The 23,073-nt window shown below is 30.6% G+C and overlaps 1 protein-coding gene across 1 annotated transcript; it reads right to left on the bottom strand.

The window, feature by feature from the left end:
* Positions 1-21,318: 21,318 nt before the first annotated feature.
* On the bottom strand, positions 21,319-22,179 carry LOC124355864. Its single transcript, XM_046807019.1, has one exon. It carries the CDS (start codon positions 22,177-22,179, stop codon positions 21,319-21,321), a length of 861 nt encoding a protein of 286 aa, XP_046662975.1.
* Positions 22,180-23,073: the final 894 nt, after the last annotated feature.

Below are 23,073 nucleotides of genomic sequence, written 5' to 3'. Positions count from 1 at the left end.
TACAAATACATTGAGATTGTACAACGTTTACAACTTTTATAATACGAAAAATAAATGAAACTCTATCCCAGCTTTGAAGTAGATGCACATGTAGATGTATATATTAGGAAAATTACTAAAGAATTTGTGCTTGCAATCAACATATGCCGTAATCATCAATGATATTCTTACTATTGTAATATATTCTAATATATAGCAATACCTTTATTATAGGTACCTAAATAAAAGTTTATATTTTCGTTTTTATAATTTTTATTAGTTAAGTTTAAAACGAATAATAACCAGAATTGACTGCACAATTAAGTCAGGAAAAATTACAAAAACACACTAGCCATAAGTGCTTTTTACCCAAGTGAATAAGGTAATACCTTGAAACTGGTAACGCATTGCAATGTAACTCCCAAGCAATATTAAAAAGGATTATTTATATTCTGCTGAGGATATCTCTTTTGTCTACTGAATCAGCATTCTACACTCATACAAGTAATTAGGATCCATTACTAGCTTCCTACCCTCAACTGTAATGGATATGCAAATGTTATTGAATCTCTGATATGGTCTTTCCTAAGGCTATCGCATCACTATTAAAGTGTTTGTATAACTTTTCTATACCAGTCCCTACAAATTTAATATTATGTGGAATCATTTCAAACGTTTTACAATTATTTTAATGTCCACACTGAAAGCTTTGACCGTATTTATTTACTTGGGCAAATGTTACACCTTTCCCATAAAATGCTTTATTTTTTTGTCTAAAAGTGATTTAGCGTTATTTTTCATACTTAGATCTGTCTATATTAGTATAATTAACATTTATACTACTGTGTCGCATTAAAATGACAATCTATGTTTCACTTTATAGAGATTTGTTATTTTTAAGGGGTATACCGGAATTAAATAATTATGAATATACATTTCTTGACAGCAATATTAGTTAGAAACCTAAACCAAATGCATATCCATCAAAAATAATAAGCTATACGGTTAAGAAAATTTACGTGATTATGTTATAGTTTTATACAATCTTTAAATCAATAGATCTTGTCTCCGCATAAAATATAAATTATATAAAGTGCTGAAATTTCCTGACAAGGAAATACAGAACTGATAAATACTAAATAGCAAATACTAAACTAGATATCTATGTTTATATACATACAAACTCTAGATCGACATGAGCAAATTTGATACCTAACGTTACGTACGGCATATACTTTGTACAGAGATCTCGAAAAAAGAGAGGATGGGATGTATTGATCATATCTTTTTTACTCATGATGACAATGAAACCAACTTTTTTGGACATATTTGTAGAATTTTCGGTTCTATATACCAAAATGAAACATTAGGTTTAAAATAAACGTTTTAAATATGTTTTTGTATGGAATATCCTTATTACAGCTGGTTTCAATTATACATCTTATGTATAAGTACCACGGCTTCGCCTGAAATTTCCTGACAAATAGTTTGGACGTGATATGCTTATACCTTTTAAATGATATACAAAACGCCTTAAAGGAAAAATAACGTTGCCTGAAAATATTCAAATCTCCTGAACCATAGATGAATAGTTTGACATCGAATTGGGAACCTGATTGTCGATAGTGAAACACATTTTATTTGTGCACATCAACCAAATAATAAATCTTAATCATGTGCATTCCATGCATTTATTTCAATACTTCTAACGACTTCAGTAATACGTCAACTAATTTTCACAAATTATGAGGAATACTAAATTGAAGTCCACACATTTCTTATTGTTTCACTAACTTAAGTTTATAACATATCAATATACGATTTATACTATTGCATCTTTTGAGTGTTTGCTTTTGTTATACATAATAGCATTTCTTATTGTTATTAATATCTACCCACGTTTCCTTTTGTAGCAAAAGTCTACAGTAAAAATAGCAACATTTATCCTAAGCTTGTAATGGAAACGGCATAGCAGATTAAGTTTAAATGGTCTAGCAGTGTATTAAATCACCCATGTGAGGAACTTTGTTACATGTATTAGTAAGGTTCTTGAAAACAAATTGTCACAATTAGGCTTCGCATCATAATCAATTTACTCCTAATGTTTTTGCAATCATGTTTACCCATATAACCAATATATAAATTGTTAGCAGATTTTCTTATCTGTCTCTTTAGCACAAATAATTGTGTACTAAATTTTTAAAATATTTTGTAAAACATGTTTAGATTTTGAGTTTCTGAACTGGAAGTCAGTGCTATATAAAATAGCGCGCGCGCGCACACACACACACACACACACACACACACACACACACACACACACACACACACACACACACACACACACACACACACACACACACACACACACACACACACATATATATATATAATGTATGCACGTATATAATTTAATTAATTAGTTAACCCTATATATATATATATGTGTGTGTGTGTGTGTGTGTGTTTAGAAAAAAGCCAACATATTAATATTGATTAACTAAATTTCGCATTACGCTTCTTCAGGTCAAAACAACATAACGAAACACATAAAATAATCAAATATATATATATATTTATATATATATAATATATATATATATATATTTATATATATATATTTAGGGTTAACTATTTAAAATTAAACGATAAAATCTTACACATAAGTACGATACCTTAAAACTTCCTTTGTTAGCAAACATAATTTTTTTCATTGTACTATACTATCAGCGTTACCTGTAATTTCCTGCTAAATAGTTTGGACGTGATATGCGTATATTTGTTTAGTCCTATACAAAAATACATAGAGAGAAAGTATCAACAGCTGAAAAAATTCCAATCACCTCAATTGTAGCCGAATAGCTAGATTTCAATTTTGAATGAACATTCATTTGGGACCCTAAATTTCAAGAGTGAAACAATTTGATTAAGTAGAACAAAAATCTAATAATAAATCTATATTTCCTGATTTCTACTTTAATAATAGCCTATGTCAAATATTATATCCTAATGTCAGGAATTATAATGAACTGTAGAGCTTTCTCAGTGCTCTATATCATTTTATATAAGATATATTCACCATTGAAACTATTACCACAACCTTAAAATTTCCATTTTATAAGGGGTTACCCACTTTGTATGATACAGAGCAAATCCTTAAAATAAAAAGATTGAAATGTTGTATCATAATAAGAAAAATTTTCATAACGTTGTTAAAAGATATAAAGAAAGATATGTGTTTTAATTAAACAGACTGGTAGTGCTCATTTATAAAGTAGAAATATATATTTTGTTAGTAGTTTTTCAAAGTTGTGCAATTCTAATTAATAAGATTACTGTAGGACATTTTCTAAAGTAATGATACTGTGTAAACTCATAATCCTCTTCTGACAAATCACAATGCCCTCTTTAGTCCCTATCAATCGTGGGTTGAAGAATTGCCTCCGCTTGACGTCAAGATAACAAAGAACTTTTCTTGATAAACGTCCTTGCTTTGCTTCTTTTTGAGAAAAATGTTTTAAATTTGGTATGTCTCTGTATTTCATAAAAGCTTTTTGTGGAATACGCATAGTCCTTCAATTGCACTAGTAACATTTACTTGGAAATAAAATAAACTTTTCTTTTATAAAGTACGAATTAAAACTTATTCATACGGTTTTAAATAACATTCTTATATTGTTGGTATTTTAGACATAGCTATGTGTTTATAACACATAATATAATGAGTACAAAAATTTAAAACACAGTATATTAAGTTTATGGCAGTATTAAGCTTATAATATATTCATATCCGATTTTCACGTACAATTCTCTTTACTTAATAATATTTACAAATAAGTAGAAACCATGTTAAAGAAAAGATGTAAAATCGTTTACAAAATAAAATATTTACTTTTATATTTTTAAATATGTTATAAGTTTTGTAAGATATACTTTTTAGAATGTAAAAAGAATATTTTGGAAGTGCTTTAACGTTCAATATTAAAGCACATTCAAAACTGAGTAAAACCTAATATATGATAGTACATATTATAAATATACAAAACATTTTTTACAATACGTTTCGTATGACTATAAACATAAAATTTTATCCGTTCTGTTTTATTATTAGTAATACAATTTTACCACTCCATATTTAAAAATATTATGGGGGTGTAAATAAGATAACCAGATGTAATTGTATTTTAAATTTTACACTTAATTACCTATAAACTATTAAAAAAAATTAAAACATATAAGACTTGATAAATCTTAATGCCATTGCAGACTTTCCAGAGTTACAAGCATTGAAATACATTATGTGTTCACATAAGCATAGTGTTTTAGACTAAAAATAACGTACAAATAGTTCAATAAACAAGTAAGGTAACTAAATCTAATTGAAATTTGATACTGCCACTACTACTGTTCAATGAATAGGAATATATTTTAAATTATTACAAAAAACGGTCATCTAAGATAATATCTCGAATTCTATACTAAGTACTAATGAGGTGGTTAACACTGATCCGTATTTTTTCATTATAATGGTGAGAAATGGGAAAAGTGTCATATGTTTTTAGGCCAGTATTGAATACAAACTGATATGTTAAGCTTCAGGATTTGATTTCTTTAACGGTAAAATCGTCATTACATCCTTTTAAGAAGTTATGATACAGTTATATACTTTTAATTGATGCAGGTAAATACTTGAAAAATATGGATTTAATAAAGAATTACAATTATACAGAACTCACAATAACTAACTCACATAACTATGTTTAAAACACAAGTAGGATGCATGGATTTTTCATACGTAATAATTGATAAACACTCTTTAATTATATAAAGCTTAGGTGTATTTGGTTTGATACGAGATTATGAGTTATCTAGGATAGTAATTAGGAGTTAAAATATGTAAACATTGCAAGATCTATTTAGAAGTCTGGATGCAATGACACTGAATGCACAGTGTGTTTGCAAAGGTAATATTTTATATGATAAGTTTCTTCCAGATAATGTATGCATTAATTTTAAAAAAATACGTTCGAGGAACGAATTAAGATATAGCTTCAAAAATTATTTCAATAACATATTCTTAGACATAATTTGCTTTACCTTACACTCCCATTTGTAAAGGAAAAACTAAATAGGACAATCAGTCTTGATATTTTTGTGTTTAAATTAAAACGAATATACAAACCTTCTCTAGTATTACATTTAGAATAGATACAAAGAGCTGTGTAAGATATTGTATAGGTTCTAAAACAGGTTATATGTTAAATTAAATAGGATAAACAGGATAAATTAAAACATGTAGCGTGACTAGGATCTTCTCTCCTTTGCCTTTCATTGCCTATAGTTTGGTTAAATTTCCGTTGGCATATGTAGCCTCAGCAAAATCGTTCTTTAAATCTCAGTTGAATGTAAGCAAGTCCTTAAAACAAGAGGCTGGATGACATGTAGTAGAAAAAGACAATAAAGGAAACACCTATTATAAAAGGCCTATATTTTAATACTATATTATACTGAAAATGGGCTACTAAAAAATATAAAATATTTTTCACAGCCAATTATTAAACACCGGATAATATTTCATTAATGAATGTTTATCTTTCATAAGAATTGTATTGACTCACTATTTTATGGGCTTTGTGGTGTAGTACTAATACCGGACAAAAACCCAGTAGCTAATTATGAGCATTGTTCCCTTTTATTTGATACTTAAATAATATGAAGATTATAACAGTACCCACTATTTTGTGGAGTCAAATATCTGGATTTACTAAAATATAAGTACCTGATTAACCAAGCGTGCGAGGTGTCGTGCGTTAATGTCAACTTTTTATACAACTGACGAAAAGAACTTGATACAAAAATATCTGCGATGAGTCACCTAACAACTAAACCACCTAGAACAACATGCTCTAAGTTTTGTGTAATAGTAATGGTGATTACTGGATAAATGTGCAGGATATTTCTTAAATAAATATAGTGTACGTGGCATAAATGTAACTAAATACCTACGTTATTTCCATTTCACTTCTACTCATTAAAATATAAAATAACTTGTACTATAACTTACTATTACCACTATATTTACAATAGAAAATTAGTTAGTAGTTAATTAGAGTGACATTCAAAATTTGTAACTTGTTTCGTTAAATTGTAAACAGACTACTTAATTTATTTACCCTAATATAAAAAGAAAGTATAGTATTTTAAGTCGTAATATTTATAAAAATTTAAATGATTGAGATATGTATCTACTGTGTATTTATAATTTAGAAACATACAATTTAACTATTATACCGTAGTAGAAAATAGATTCTAAATCTAACAACATGCCTAATTAGTTGAAGTAACAAACTGAATACTTTTACCTTTACCACAGGGAATAGCTTGGTAGTTTCTTGATGGTAAAATCATGATTAAGTTAGGCATTTGAAATAGTACGGTATACAGTCTTGCATAATGTGCTAAAGAGCTTTATATCACTAGAAGCCAAAGCTGGTGAAACATTGGCAACGCACAGTTGAGACTCTCTTTATTGCAGAACTTGTGTAATGTAATAAAACCTATCCTCTGAGAAGTTTCAAGACTTAAATTATTCTTATTTGTTTATTAAATGTTTTCACATATTTAACATAATCGTGATCATCGTTGAAAATTATGTTTGTAAGAAGTAACCGTCAACACAATATAACATGTAAAACTTATAGTATATTTTGTAAGTGTTAAATGTAAATAATTTAATTTTAGTTCTAGTTTTTTATAAGTGTATTTCTAACTAAGAAATGTTTACCTGTATAAGAACGTGCATTAATTTATAAATGCGTTTTCGTCACGTTTTCATATCTGTGATACAATTACATAGAGCCATATTAACGATATCTCTCTCATGCCTTGAGAAAACGGTAATGTTTTCATATATAATCGCCTTTATATGCGGGATTCTATGTAGACTGTAATAACATATCAAAATAATTTACTAGAGTTTTTATCTATATAAATGGCAATCTCTGCTTTTTATACTGTTTCAAGTTTCTAAGATAGATTCCACATTGGGAAAGTAACTATTACATTACTTGGAAAAGTACAAATATGTAACCTGTAGGCTTCCAATATTCTTCGTTATGTTACGAATGTCTCTTGGAGAAGCGTGATTTAAAACCTGACATGAACAAGAATATTCCTGTCTGTTTGCTCTAAGGTATGTGCCACTTTCCTCTAAACACAACGATAAACACATACTTACCAATATGACGGGAAAGGCTTATTAGATTTTATCCTAATTAAAAGATAAATACATATGTACAGTATATAACACACAATTAAACACATTAAACACGTAATGATCCGATTGTATCCTTTTAAGTTTTAACTCCAAATATGATGTTTCCTTTTTTTAATATTACTCTAGCTAATTGTTTACGCTCATTAATACTGAGTTTTTTGTTGTAGATGTCAATTAGTCCCAATGTCTACTTTAAGTAATTACAGGTTTTGTAATGTTAAAGGGTTCAAACTCAAGTAGTCCGTTATACTATTCACCCAGCTCTTAAATATAATAATTAAAGTAAAACTGTACGTAAATTAATTTGTCAGAGTGAAGCAATCATTGAGTTTCGAATAGTCATCCACACCCACCATTATGTTTTCAACATGGAACGAATTTCTGTGTCCGCTAAAACAACATCGATTTATTTCTACGGCATCGTAGAAGTTGTTATGTAATTTTCTTTAATTTTCAAATATACATCATACGTTTTTAAATGTTATGATTATAATTCATTAATAATTCAGTAGATTAACCTTGTACATGTTTATATCCACGTCAAACTGTCATCCAAAAGATTTTTAAAAATAAATTTAAAAACTATTTCAAACACACTCGTTGATCCAAATATTTGTGTATCAATACATTATATTATTACTTTTAATTTGTTAGTATATCGTTCTTGATTACTAAATATAAAAAGATTCTATATAATTCCATAGTTTATGTTTATACCAGAATTCCATCCTAAACCTTTTCTCAATAAAATTTATAAATTGCTTTAAAGAAATTTCTTAAATATATGAGCATTTTTTATATAAAATACATTCATAGATTTTCTTACCTTAGAAATTTTAATATAAATATCTGTATATATTTCTAGATTTAAATAAATCATAGCCATTATTCATAATAAATGTTTAAAATATTTATCGAAAAAATTATTTGTATTAAATAACACTACTAGTAACAAGTAACTAAGAATTAATTATCACATTCTTATTTCAGTCCTCATATTGATCGAATTTCCATTTATCTATATCTCAAAACTTGTCTTAAAGTTTTCTTGAATTGACAACCTTTTCCTCCCTTGTCCTTTAGACTCATCTTATCAATAGCTCATATAACAGTTCTTTTGAAAGCAAGTAAACCTTTATTGTCTCTTTCTTTATAAATTTAATTACACGACTTTCACAGAATGGTATTAATAAATCTTTTCAAAGTATTGTATTTATTTTAAGAATGAGTTACAGGATACCGAGCAACTTCTGAATACTGCAGTTATTAGAATTACATCCGTATACTGTAAATTATTTTTATATACTCAATTACATGTTACGTGAATGATAGAACGTGATCATTCACGTTTTTGACAAAATGCAATTTAAATTTTTTCTAGAAAAACAATAGCAGTATAAACAAGCAGATTGGCTCATTTCAATGTAGAGAGATATGCACGTTTCTCAAAATCCGTTACATAATCTTTTTATTAGTTAAACTGCATTTAATTATTCAGTTTAAAAAATAACCTATAATATTTGATAGGGAAGATAGACAGGATCGTTCTATTTTGAACCCTAAAAAAATTTTTTTGATTAAGAACAGTTGAGTAATTTAAAATAAAATTACACTGAAAAGAAATGTCCATGTACTTGTTACATATTTATATTTGATTCCCAAAGGCTTACATCGCCTTTTGGTTTGTAAAGGTTATCTGAAGATAAGATTTTCTTGGTATAAAAAATAAAATGGACTACAAATATTACTTTCTTACAAAATTCAAATATTGTAAAAATGTCTACTTAAATTTTAAATGAAATATAATTTTATGTTTTATAAACGAAGCTAAGTATAACCAGTTTCTGTTGGTACATATACCAATAAAATGTAGGATTGTTTTGGTTAAAACAACCTTTTCCAGATGACCAGGAGTTCAGGGAATTCTAAAACATCACAATTAAATATTTCTTCTTATATTCTTTGCCTTCCGGAAACACAAATGCCCTCAGTATTCATTTTCGTTTTTACATGCAGGTTAAAAGAATATTTCATGTCAGCCATTTTATATCACGAGTCACTTCCAGTCTGTAAATTGTAATGTAATAAGCAATTATAGTCAAGAGTTCAAAAAACTCTTGAAGCTGAAGTGATGGCGTCTCATGACATATGCTTTGAGTTTAAATGTTAAAATGGAACGTAGACTGTAGTAATGGTAATGGTGCTCACGAAATACATTTTTTACAAGAACTCTTACTCTTTATGTCCTACATGTGAGAGTTTCGGTTATCAAAGTTATTTATATAAACCTTACAACGTGTTATAATAATACACAATTTGTTTGTCTATTCTCTTCAAACTAGAAGCTGAGATCATCGTGTCATTACACTAAATCTTAAATGTGATTTGTGATATTGGAAGTAGGGATAAAGTTAAAATTAATTACGGCCAACATTAGCCGCTAGAAGAAGATTTCTTATGGGATTTTCAAGACATAGTTTATACAAAATCAGATGTCATTTGGGTTACAGTCACACCATTATAATGGTTGAATTTTTGTAATTCTAATTAAAAAAAATATTTCTCTATTTATTAAAAGTATTATTTTGCATTAATAATGCGAATATTACTTATTTGTAAACATTTTCTTAAAGTGATATAAAAATATAGAAAGATGAAGTCAGAATCACGAAGGTGAAAGCCCCCTGAATCGGTTTCTCCACACGTTTTCGCCTTGTGATTCCTTACACGGAAACTCTCATCAGATACGTGTCTTTGTCTTCGTTCTCACATTGCTCCATTAGAGATGTTTATCATCCGAAGGAATCTCAAACGCTATATTTCTATGGGGTTACAATACATTATGGTGAAAATGCTTGTTTTGTATAAGTTAATAGATTTTTTTAATACTCAAAATCTAAATAGTAACTAGTACTAAGTACAATTAAAACGCAGACAACTCAACGTATTTATAGACGGTTAGAAGTCATAGTAAATTATTTACAATAAAAAAGCTAATATTAAAATGAAATTGTAATGGAGGAATGGTATAAATAATGTTGAATTGGAACAGAAAGGGAAAATACCAAAAATCAAATAACCTTATTTCAGAAGAATCGCATGCGTTTCGAGCAGTGCAACTGTATATAATATAATATTATTATATTATACATTGAGTTATAATTCTTAAATAAATTATAGGCTAGCTTTCTAAGCATTATTGTATTTCATTCTTTTAAGACAACAATCTATATCCATCCACACATACTGTTAGCATTTACTTGGCAAAATTATTTTTTCATTATATGTATATTAAAAACATACATTGACTGTGAGAACGAAAGTAACATTATTTTAAGTATTTATTGTTGTTATAGACTACTCAACCTATTACAACACAATTTTACAATTATTAAAATTTATTTAATTAGCCACCTAAATATAATTTTTCGTAATTTTTTAAGTCATACTTCTATTATTTGATGTATGTTTATACAGTGTGCTATAAAACTACAAAAAAGGTTTAATAATTATTTTAAACAATGCTTGTAAAACAACGATAGGTAGTATATCAATATTAATATAATTTTTTCAAGCAATTTCCCCCCCCCCCGAAGATGGCCCCCGAGGAGACAGAAGAAAATCTTAAACTATAGCATAGCTAGATATTTACATCAAGTTAACATTATGTTTTGTTTCAGTACGATGCTAAAAACCGGTCCTCAAAAGAATGACCCTATCGAAGAAGAGTTTTATATTTATCTAACATATATAATAACAACAATTAATATATAAACTAACATAATATTTATCAACTATGCAAACTAGTATAACACATACTCTTCTATTTCTAAAAAAATATAACTTACTATAGTGAAATTAAAAATCTAATATTTAAATTTTCTGCTGGACAGAGAGTTTCCCAATCGTAGGATTGTTAGTATATAAACTTATTGAACCATTGCTTTTAGATTTAAAAAATATAACTATCAACAAACGTATAACAAATTCCTATACTTTTTAAGAGTTTTGTGCTCAAAAGTAAAAAGTCGTTTTGTCTCTCTCAGCAATCAAGATTAAGGTAAGCTTTTTAGTTTCAATACTAGGTATTATAAATCTTAAGGCTACTGCACCATGTGCGTCCTGCAACCCAATTAGTCTTCACTACACCTTATATTGAACACGGTAGCCACTGAAATCTGAAATTGAATATTGAGAATAATAATTTATTTCTAGCAGTTCAATTAAATATGCTCTACTACAAGGCGTATTATACATCGACAAACACATTTATTTCTGATTTACCTTAATAGTATCTGTAGTGGAACTAGTTAGATAACTGTCTCAGGACAGTTCCAACCTCCCAGAGCTCCAAGTAATGTCAACCTATGTGTTCTCGTGGCTTTACAAAACTCCCTATCTTTAACACTGGATACTCTCCAGTCTCAATCTGTAATATGATGGCACTCTGAGATACCTGCCGATTTATACATTCCTCGTCTTAAACGAGAGGACGAATTTAACTGATCATTAATTACATTTAGGAAGAATTTGGGACTAATTTCTATTATAAACAACTTAATTTCTTCTGCTTTAAATCCGTTCTTGTTATAATTGTCTGCGGTGATTATTTTCATTTTATAGTCGCGATCGCATAGAAGCATATAAATCAATATAATGCCTAGTAAGTTTAATCTTTCATGTTTTAATTTTCCATCTTCACTGTCTAGATTTGTTACATATATACTTTTATTAGGGGTAAAAAAAGCAAACATTAGACATAAAATATGTTAATAATATAATATAAATAGATAGAAATATTTGCCACATAAAATATCGTGCTTTAGCAGAACGAGGTAAATACTTCTCAGTATAAAGTCTGGGTATAATTTCGAGGTATAAAGTTAAAACATTACTCTCTTTGATTTGCTAAAGTTAAGGAGAACGGGAATTGGATAACCACCAGGAATACAAAAGAAGCTGTCAGTCAAGAATCTTTCTGTGGATACAGGCAGTGAGCTTCCACGATATAAATAAGAAGACGCTTTTATTTAAATCGTACTTTTATGAAATATGCTGAGCTTGTACCCGTAATATTTAACAAATTTATTTCTTAATAGCATGTCCATTCTCAGAAAGTACAATATTTAAAATACATTAAATAATAAGAAAATAGGTATTTAAGTTAATTTACATTATTTATGTTTTAATTAGAATATTTTACGTTTGTCCTGATTTACAAACCATAAATGTTTAGTAAATATTGGCAAATAAGTATTAACACGTAAATGTATTACATTTTTTATTAAAACCAATGGAATATACTACCAAATAATTCACATAATATAGCAAAATAAATCCTTGTTCTGCATTTTAGCTATTCAATGTGTATAGTGTATGCACTTATTATTTATCTTATGCATTCAATTTTCAATTTATGCAAAAAATTTTCTACATTTATAACTGGAAAGAGCTATGTATTTTTATTATATAAAACATTAAGTATCATAATAAAACATTCCTGACATAAAATTATCCTAAATGTATTAAATTACTTAAATAAATAAAATCCACCTGTTAGTTTCAACACATTATCAGGTCAACAGGACGTTATGTAGATGATTTAACTGCTTCTTTTAGTTGGCATGTATTACGGTTTATATATAACATATATAAAACATGGAACTATTTATTAAAAATGATATTAAAATAGTATGTAAATTGTTAATATAATATTTAAGTAAATACAATACATCATTTTCATAATAATATGAAATATTAAAGTAAATATGTAATAAGTAGATAAACCTTAAAGATAAAAAAGTGCACAAATTGGGTAAATAGATCAGTGGTATTGACCATGCCGAATAGTCAAATGACTCGGTCAACTAAGTGGCTAATTAGTCATACTTTATTCCTCATTCATATCCATCTTCGGAGTAATTAATAAAGATGTTAGAGAAACATTAAGAGTAGTGTTTCATCCACTGTCTAAAACAATTACTTTACGTTCATTGGCCAAAAAGTAACAGTTATGTAGTGCACGTAAAGATGGATCGAGGTTAATTTCAATAATAATAGTAATAATAATCTATTTATTGCGTGTTTGACAATATATAACATTGTATTGCAATAGTCAAATGCATCATAAAATATATCCTAACTACACATTCACTCTCAGTCATACTTACATCTCATCATTCTCACGACACAATCACACGGACTTCGGATCCATGATTTTCAATCATCACAACGGCTCGTCATGAATTCACAACCGACTAAAACGCTTTATACACCAACAGGCGTCTGAGACGAGATTTGAATTGATTGAGGTTGTTGGAGTTTTTGATATCCTCAGGGAGCTTGTTGATTAGTCTGACATCCACCTGCTGAGGGAGGTGTTGCGATAATGTCAGTCTGCGTTGATGAGTTCGCAAGTTGACCCTGCCTCTAGTTTCATATTGGTGAACGCCCCTACCACTTATTATATTAAGGCACATCTCGATCACCTCAAAAACGTAAAGGTAGGGCAATATCATCAATCCCAACTCCCGAAAGATGCCCTGCACAACTCTCTATAATTCAGTTTTAAAATTATTCTGACTGCTTTTTTTGCAGCCTGAAAACCCGCTCCATTTTGTTTTTGGCACATCCTCCCCAGAAGTCTTAATCCATACACAAGATGTGGATGGATTAGGCCGTAATAGACCGTTTTTAGAACTTCTAGGGTACAGAACTTTGCTAGGTGCCGTAGGGCAAATATGCCTGTGGTAACTCTAGCACAGATGCTATCAACATGATCGTTCCAGATCAGTCCTCTGTCAAGGAACATCCCCAGAAACTGTGTGGAATCTGTATCCTCTAAAAGGGCATCATCCGCAAAGACAGAAGGTCGCATCGCACGATCATGCTGACAAAGACAAAAGTTGATGACACTTGATTTTGACTGGTTTGTTGTCAAGTTCTATTCTGTGAAATATTGAATGCACGCGTTCAATCCCACAAAAGATTTAATTTCCAGGTCTTGTTTTGAATTGCTTTTGAAACAGAGAGTCGTGTCGTCAGCATATTGAACCAGTGCCCCAAGTTGGATCACTGAGTTCAATCTACAGACATAAATCATGAAAAGGAGAGGTCCAATGATAGATCCCTAAGGGACACCATGAGCCATTTTGATTTTGCTGGAAACGACGCTCGAGATCATCACACGGTGATCTCGATCTTTTAGATAAGAAGTGAGCCATAACTGTGGGAGACCCCAAACACTCCAATTTTCAAACTGTAGCAGGAGTGTCCCGTGATGCACACAGTCAAAGGCTTTGGAAAGATGAGCTGAACACAGGAAGAATTGAGATTGGACGATAGTTGCTTGCGAGGCAAGGATCGTCTTTTTTGAAAATAAATAGTATCAATGTGTCAATTACACTTTTTCTAACTATTTTTCTAACTTTTTCTAACCCCGGACACTACAATTTTCAAACTGTTGCAGCAGTGTCCCGTGATGCACACAGTCAAAGGCTTTGGAAAGATCGAGGAATATGTTTAGCACATGTTCACGACTTTCCAGTCCATCGACAACATTGTCCAGAAGGCTGTTCACCGCGTCAATTGTGGATTTGTTTTTTCGGAATCCAAATTGTTCTGGATTCAGAATTTAGTTTTTTCTAGAAAGCTTTCCAGTCTTTCATAGAATAATTTTTCAAAACTTTTGCTGAACACAGGAAGAATTGAGATTGGACGATAGTTGCTTGCGAGGCAAGGATCGTCTTTTTTGAAAACAAATAGTATCAATGTGTCAATTACAATTTTTCTAACTATTCTAGTTTCGTTTTCTAGAAACTGTTTACTAAACGTAGTAATTCTTATTTTATAAATGTTCTTAGCATACATATATTTTATAAGTATGATTGTGCGTGAGTGTGAGTGTGTGTGTGTGTTTGCGCGCGCGCGCGTGGGCGCACTAGCGCGCGTTAGTCTTAGGTCTAAATAATTTTCTTTGGATAAAAAACATTAATTCCTGGCCCTTTTTATCCTTCCCCGTTTTGAACTCTTCCTTGACTCGTTATCATAATAACTCAAGTGGTAATAAATAAAGATCAAATGATTATTTTACACATAGATTCTTGGCTTCAAATGTAACTTCTACGGTATTAAATAGAAAAATTAAATTAGTTACGTTTCATCTAATTAATATTATGTACATTAGTTTTAGTTGTTTTGTATTTCCTGGTAATGAAATGTCAGTTCATTTATTTATTGTATAAGTATGTTGAGATAAGATTTATTGAATGCAGAATCTTACGGAACTATGTCTTGCGAGATTGATTTAAATTACCATCCTTTGTTGCTCTCAAGCAAAGGGTATTAAAACTTTCTTGAAACCAGTATATTTTATTAAATAAACTAATATTTATAAAATAAAAAATTAGGTAATAAATGTCATTTTAGTGCGATACTGTAGTATACATATTAATATACATAATATATACAAACTCAAGTATTAAAAATATAGTAAAAATTAAGGATTTTACGAGAAACGTGCACCTTTTGTTTAAGTAAGTCAGTATGAGTCTTAACTATTAGGGCAGATTCCAAAATAGTAGTAATGTTAGAAATCATTCCTGATGATATTAATTATTCTAGTACTGAAAAGTAGTAGAAATATTTTAATAATGTTGCATTGAGAAAGTTCTTATAAAAGCATCAGTCATTGCAGTATTTGCATATCCATTAAAGTTGAGAGTAGGAAGCTAGTAATGGATCTTAATTACTTGCATGAATGTAGAATGCTGATTACGTAGAAAGAAGAGACAACCTTAGCAGAATATCAACAATCCTTCTTAATATAGCTTAAGAGAATATTAACGAAGTTACATAGCAATCCGTTACTAATTTCTAGTTCTATTCCGGAGATTTTTCGTTACATCTTAACCATTGAGAATTATAATATTGAACATACAAAGCTTTATTCTTTTGATTAGCGTATTGCTATACATTACAATGCTTTACATTAATAGGAATACAACTGTTAATTACAAAATATTTTGATGGTATGACAAATTTCTTATATTTTTTTTAAATGTACATCGACATGTTTATATCTACCACAAAATGCAACAGAATGCAATTTGTTTGTTATATTCTAAAAAGTTGTGAATTCTATCACTTAAAGAGTTATATAGATTTTTATTTATGTCCGTTTGGATTTATTCGTACTAATGGAAGTCAAATGAGAAATCAACGATTTGTTAATAAATTTAAGATTTGTGATACAATATCTACACCCGTAGTCAATTATTATTTACATCTTATATGGAATTATTATTACTTGAAATGTGCAATGAGTTTAAATTTTTTGTCATAAAATATACATAAAAATATAGGCTTTGGTTCATATAAAGAAATTCATTTAATTCTAAATTTTTTTCAAAACTTTTTTTATTAAAGAACGTTGAAAAATCTGGTGCAAACAAGTTTAATCTTGTTTTTGCGAACATTGAAGAGTGTTAAACATTGTATTTGGGATAATTCCGAGGAATAAGTTAATTTAACATCACCTTTTTGTTTCACCTTACGTCATGATTTTTACACCTTAAAACTATGTACAGGAATTCAAATAACAAAACTTATGAAAATATTGTAGTGTATGATATTGAAAAGTAGATTTCTCCAAAAGATAACTGTGGAACTCTGTATGCATGTTAACAGAACAGCTACAACTTATAACAATTGCTTATTGTGATAAGATTAATATTATTTAATAAAAATAAACCAAATATAAATTATTACAAATCTACAAAGTTACGTAGAATATTACTTTTGTTTAGTAAGTATTTCTAAAACCTATAATTTTAGAAATCCAATTGAACCATCTAATATAATAAGAGTAAAGTCATTCCTTGTCGTGGTAATTATAAATGAATACTATTAAATGTACCAATATCACATTACAATTATGGTTTAGATAAAATTATAGCTTAACAGAATTAAACTAATTTTTATTTACTAATAAATATATTGACATGAAGAATATAGTAAGCTACAAAATTAGAACAAGTAATTAGTATCCTAGTACATGTTAATCACATGAATACACAATACTAACAAAGGGGAACTAACAAAGAAGCGCCTCAAATGGATATGTCAGAAGCACTCACAAAGATTTCATCATCAGAATTATAATTTAAACTTCATTGCAAAATTGTGTTATTATGTTTAGACAAAACTATGCACCAATCTCAATAAAAGTATGAATCCTGAATAAGTTTAATTGATACATGTATAGATTATATTTGAATGTACATGTCTTATTAATTCCTTATTATTACACTCATAACGTTTTTCCAATAAACCTAAATATTACTATTCAGTTACTTTACACAATGTTATTGGTAATTAATTCTTCTTTTGTTTATATCTTAATAAATTAACCATATAATTATATTGGTGTGAACTTTCTAGTTGTTGATACATTCTTTTAGTACATATCATAACGATGATTAATTTAAAACTTCATCTTTCATTACGATTCATAAGAAAATAAATTTTTTACACAAAATCAAATATACAACATAAAGGTTTGAGGTGATTATAGCATATGGTTTAATGTAGATTTTTATTATTTTTTTAAAATACTCAGATTACAAGGGGAGAGAGAAAATGTAGCATTTACGAGATGCTGTCAACTTTTTATCTAAGATATTATCCGGGTCTTCCCCAACAACATTACTTAGCGTCTAATACATAATTCAGATGTTAGGGTTGATGTATCATGTCATTCTGCGTTTTAGTGTACATACCTTAACTCATGACATTTTAAACTTTGTTTAGGTTATGATATTTTAATTGACTCAAAAAATTTCAAATTCAGATAATGATTCAGCTAAATTTATCAAATACCAATGTTAACAATGCTATATAAATTTACGTCACCTTTCAGTCTAGTATGTATCCTATGTAACATGAAGTTTGTATTGTACACATTGTTTATAATAACATTAAGAAAATAACTAAATATATGTTGTAAAATTAGTACTCTAAAGCTGCACGTTCAATGAGCACAATAATTTAAAGTTTATGACGATATATAAAAATATATTGCAACGTTTCCAAATAAAGGTCTTAAAGATTGTGTACAATAGTCACTTAAATCATAAGATTTTTTGAACAAATTATAAAAATTTTAAATTACTAAATACTTTAGAATAAACATGTTGTTACGAAGTTTATTTCAATTCATCCATAAATCGTTTTGATTGCACCATTATATCCGCACTTAATATCTCCATATAATCTCAATAACTCACTTGTTGTAAGTGCAAGATACATTTTTTACATTGCTTTCTATGAAACATACTCTTTTAATTACATGTTTAAAAAGTGCACGTGGCAATTTCATCATGCGTGAAGTATAAATTTGATGAAAAATGTTATAGTTCTTTCTCTTAGGACAATAAGCTAAAAATTATACTTATTCCTAAAAGGACCTTTGCCTTCCTTCCATAGAGACAGAACGTTCTGGGTGACTAAGATTGGGAGTAGGGGCCGACTTCCGTCTGATCCATGAGGAAGTATGTTAAAAACTTATCTAAGTTATGTCCACTGGAAGAGGGAAGCTATCTCTGTAATAGCCTCTACAATCCAAACAGGGAGGAGTGGAACGGCCTTTGTCTAGGCTGGCAACGGCCTTTAAAACTTAGGTAGCCCCACATACTCTAACAGTTATTTTCTACAATAGAGGAAACTACTGATATACTCTGCACCCAAATATCTGGACATTTTCGATAGTGTTGTCCCACTCCTGGACCTTCATATGGTCTACATTTAAGTGATACTTTTGTTTTTGCTGTATCCAATGTAGATTCAATCGGAAGGTATAAACTAGCCAGAAGTGAAACCAGCTGTTTTTAGTAACATGGATTTATTTGCAGAAAATTTTAAGTACACAGGAAAATTGAGACATGGAATTGAAAATAATTACTAAATTATTTGAGAAGAGTTCTCATTAAACAAAAATACAAAATCATAAATAAGCGGCAGAAAATTACCTTCACGTTATCTCTCGCGTCCAAAAGGAGGCGCGTGCTCTAATAAACTAACACAGTTATTGGAATCGAGGCATAAATGTGAATTGTTAAGCTACATTAATAATTAAAACAGGTAAATAATATTATTGATATATCTGGTATGTTGTCTCCAATAAATAGTGAAAGCGTTTTAGCATGATACAGACTTTATCAACAACGTTTCAAAACGCTAATTGGGACCGCGTCCTAGAGGCGAACGATGCTAATGAATCAGTTGCTTGGTTCTAACGAAATTCTATATTCTTGTTTAAATCAACATACAATTGCGCGTAGGCAGCGTCCATCGAAGTATCCTTCCTGGTACACTTCAGACATGATATTTAAGATAAAAGAGAAGAATAAATTTAGAAATTTATTTAAGCGATTAAAAAATTCCAGTTCATTTGGAGAAGTTTCGGCAGTGTAGATCAACTCTCAAGCGTATGGTTAAACAGTCTTATGACAATTATGTACGTAAATCAGAAGAATCGCTTGTGAGTGATCCTAAAAAGTTTTTGAGTTTCATTAATTCAAAAAAAATTTCCAAAATAAATGCCGTGGGTCAGCGGGTTTTCTGGGAAAATGAAACGTTTGATGATGGTTTGAGCGCAGCGACTGGGTTTGCTCGATATTTCAGTTCGGTTTACGACAGCGGGGAGTTCTTGGACCCAGACATGATTAATAAATCTCCTGTCATGTATGGAGTTAATAATTTTAATTTACGTTCCATTTCTGTGAGCGAGGTTTCTGCCGCGATTCGAAAACTTCCGTCTAAGCGTTCATACGGCCTGATTTGATTCCCAATTACATTGTCAAAGGTTGTTCAGAATTTGTTGAAAAACCGCTATGTCATATTTTTAACCTGTTTTTATCTAACAAATGTTTTCCGGATTGTTGGAAGATCACTAAAATAACTCCAATATTAAAGAATGGTAACCGATTAGAAATCCCCAATTATAGACCTGTAGCTATTTTATGTACTCTAAATAACTCAACTTTTCTAAATTTATTCTTCTCTTTTATCTTAAATATCATGTCTGAAGTGTACCAGGAAGGATACTTCGATGGACGCTGCCTACGCGCAATTGTATGTTGATTTAAACAAGAATATAGAATTTCGTAGAACCAAGCAACTGATTCATTCGCATCGTTCGCCTCTAGGACGCGGTCCCAATTAGCGTTTTGAAACGTTGTATACAGCTGGAAAAAAATCTACTCTAGAAAAGTTATATCTAATTTCATTAGGCGGAACGGCACGCCACCTGCCTTTTGTCAATACCAGACTAATCGCTGAAACTGGATGATGGTTATCCACAGGAACCAAAAAATCACTGGACCCTTCCACTGACAAACCTTTAAAATTACTCATGACCAAATCTAAGGTCCTATTATTGACATTTACAATATCATTATGCAAACTAAAATTATAAAACTGTAAAAATTCATGAAAATATCTGTATATATCCCCTCCGCTTGAAAATTTAAATTTACTATTTTCAATTAAAGGAAGATTAAAGTCGCCTATAATTAAAATTCTGTCATTACCAAAAAACCTATTTTCTAACGACTGAAAGAATGAGTTGTAAGTGACTAAGTTTGAGTTGGGCGGGATGTATACTGTACATAAATAGAAACTGAAACCGGTGGGGTTAATCAACTTAAGCCACAATACCAAAATAATTTCGTTATCTAAGAATGGCGGAAGTGGCTCGGCGCGCCAGGCACTGTCCCTGACCGCGACCAGCACCCCCCGCCACCGCACACGGTCTGTACCATCACTCCTCCAAACTGACCACTCGTCCGTGAATAACTCAGAACTGTAAACGGACTCATCAAGCCATGTCTCTGTTAGACTCACTATATCAAACTTTAAACTTAAAATATTGCTAAAAAATTAGTTCACTTTAGATTTTAAACCCCTAACATTCTGATAATAAATGAAATTATTACTAACCATTCTTAACTATAATAAAAACAAAACATATTTGAAAACGTGAAAACAAACATTAAAATAGTAGTTTACACAAATACCACGTAATAAATTATGAAGATTACTGCTTTTAGGAAGCCCCCACCACGTTGCAGATCCTGCAGTTGATGCTTAGAAGTTATATGGATCGCCGGCTGACCGTCTCTCTTGTGGACCAACACCTTCCCGTTACTGTACCAGGCGAACCTCACTCGGCCCTCCCGCGCTGTACACTTGGCGTGGTAGAGTAGTTCCCTGAAAGCCTTCGAAAGTGACGGGTTCACGAATACTTTGTTTTCGGATGAGAAGTCGAGTTCTGATGCTGGAAACCCACGCTTGACTTTCGCAAGCCGCAACAGTTCATCACAGTCCCCGCGACAAACAAACTTGAGAATGATGCCCCGTGGTCTCGACGCGCCGCTACCGCCCGCAGGTCTGTGCAACGCATCAATTATTTCTGGCTTGAGGTCGAACCGCAGAACTTTTGCCACCGCCTTTACAACTTCAAACACATTCTCGGATTTATTCTCGGGCACACCTTGTATGTCAACCGTGTTTCTACGCGAATATTGTTGCACATCGCAGAGCTCCTTCTTAACTTGCTCTAGCTCACGTTGTAGCTGCGAATTCTCCACCTTGAGAACATCGATCACGTCGAGGCACTTGTCAATATCTTCTCGTTGAGCGTTAATTAAAACCTTTACTTCGTCTATCTTGTCATGTGTAGATTCGATCGACTTTCCCATGGCTTTTGATTCCTCACGAAATTCACGCATTTCCTTCTTTGATTCCTCACGAAACTCACGCATTTCCTTAACAAGGTTTTCCAGTTGACTACTTAATGAATTCAAAATGTCACTGTCACTCATTGATCTAGTCTTCACTGTAGAGGGTTTTTCCGGGGGAGGCATGACGCACTTTGATTGGAGATAAGACAAACCGGTTGACCTTGAACTGCTCAACTCCGCCCGTCGCTGCTGCAAAAACCTGAAAGTGCAACTGAACACTTGCAAAAAAAACTACATTTTTCTTAGACATAACTTCATTGAAACTTTAACCCTAACGTAACAACATGTATATCTAACACTATGCTAAGTTACACAATCATCCGGTAAAGATAAACCACTTAAAACAAGGCGAACAAGCGGAGCCGAAACAAACGCAGTCTAGCCTGAACTCATCGTCTCCTTAAAATTCATGGAATTATTAATAAGGGGTATATTCTCGCTTGGGGTGTTTCAAGTTAACACCATGTAACTGCACAAACTAGGTGTTCTGACCAACATATACCCCACATCCAAGAAGAATCATAACGGGAACTTCCGTGGTGACATGGAACGTCATCTAAAATATGGTTGGAGGGAGAAAAGGGAAAACATTCGGTCTTCAGTTTTGTTTTGTATTTAAAAGTCATGGTGTGTGTTCAAATTTTATTGGTTTGAGAGTTGTTTTTTTATTGTTAAAAATTTTGTTGCCAAGGGAAGAAAGATGGGAACTCACACTCAGTAGCACACTCCCGAAATATGTCAAACTCATTATGGTTGATAACCAATCAAATCAAATCATTTCTTTATTGCTTTTAGACAATATATAACATTGTATAGCAGTCGTCATATATTCAAACAGCAAATACTCTACACACTCACACACAGTCAGACTTACATTTCACTCATTCACACTAATTCACACTATCTTTGGATCCAGATTTTAAATTTTGGTAATTTAAGATATTTTTAGATATCCCAGCGACTCATCATAAACTCCTCTAGCGAATAAAATGCTTTTGACACCAACAGGCATTTGAG

The sequence above is a fragment of the Homalodisca vitripennis genome, chromosome 2 (genome assembly GCF_021130785.1).
Source record: "Homalodisca vitripennis isolate AUS2020 chromosome 2, UT_GWSS_2.1, whole genome shotgun sequence".
NCBI lineage: Eukaryota > Metazoa > Arthropoda > Insecta > Hemiptera > Cicadellidae > Homalodisca > Homalodisca vitripennis.
Note: the sequence above shows the minus strand (reverse complement) of the source record. Positions and strands in the feature narration are given on the sequence as shown.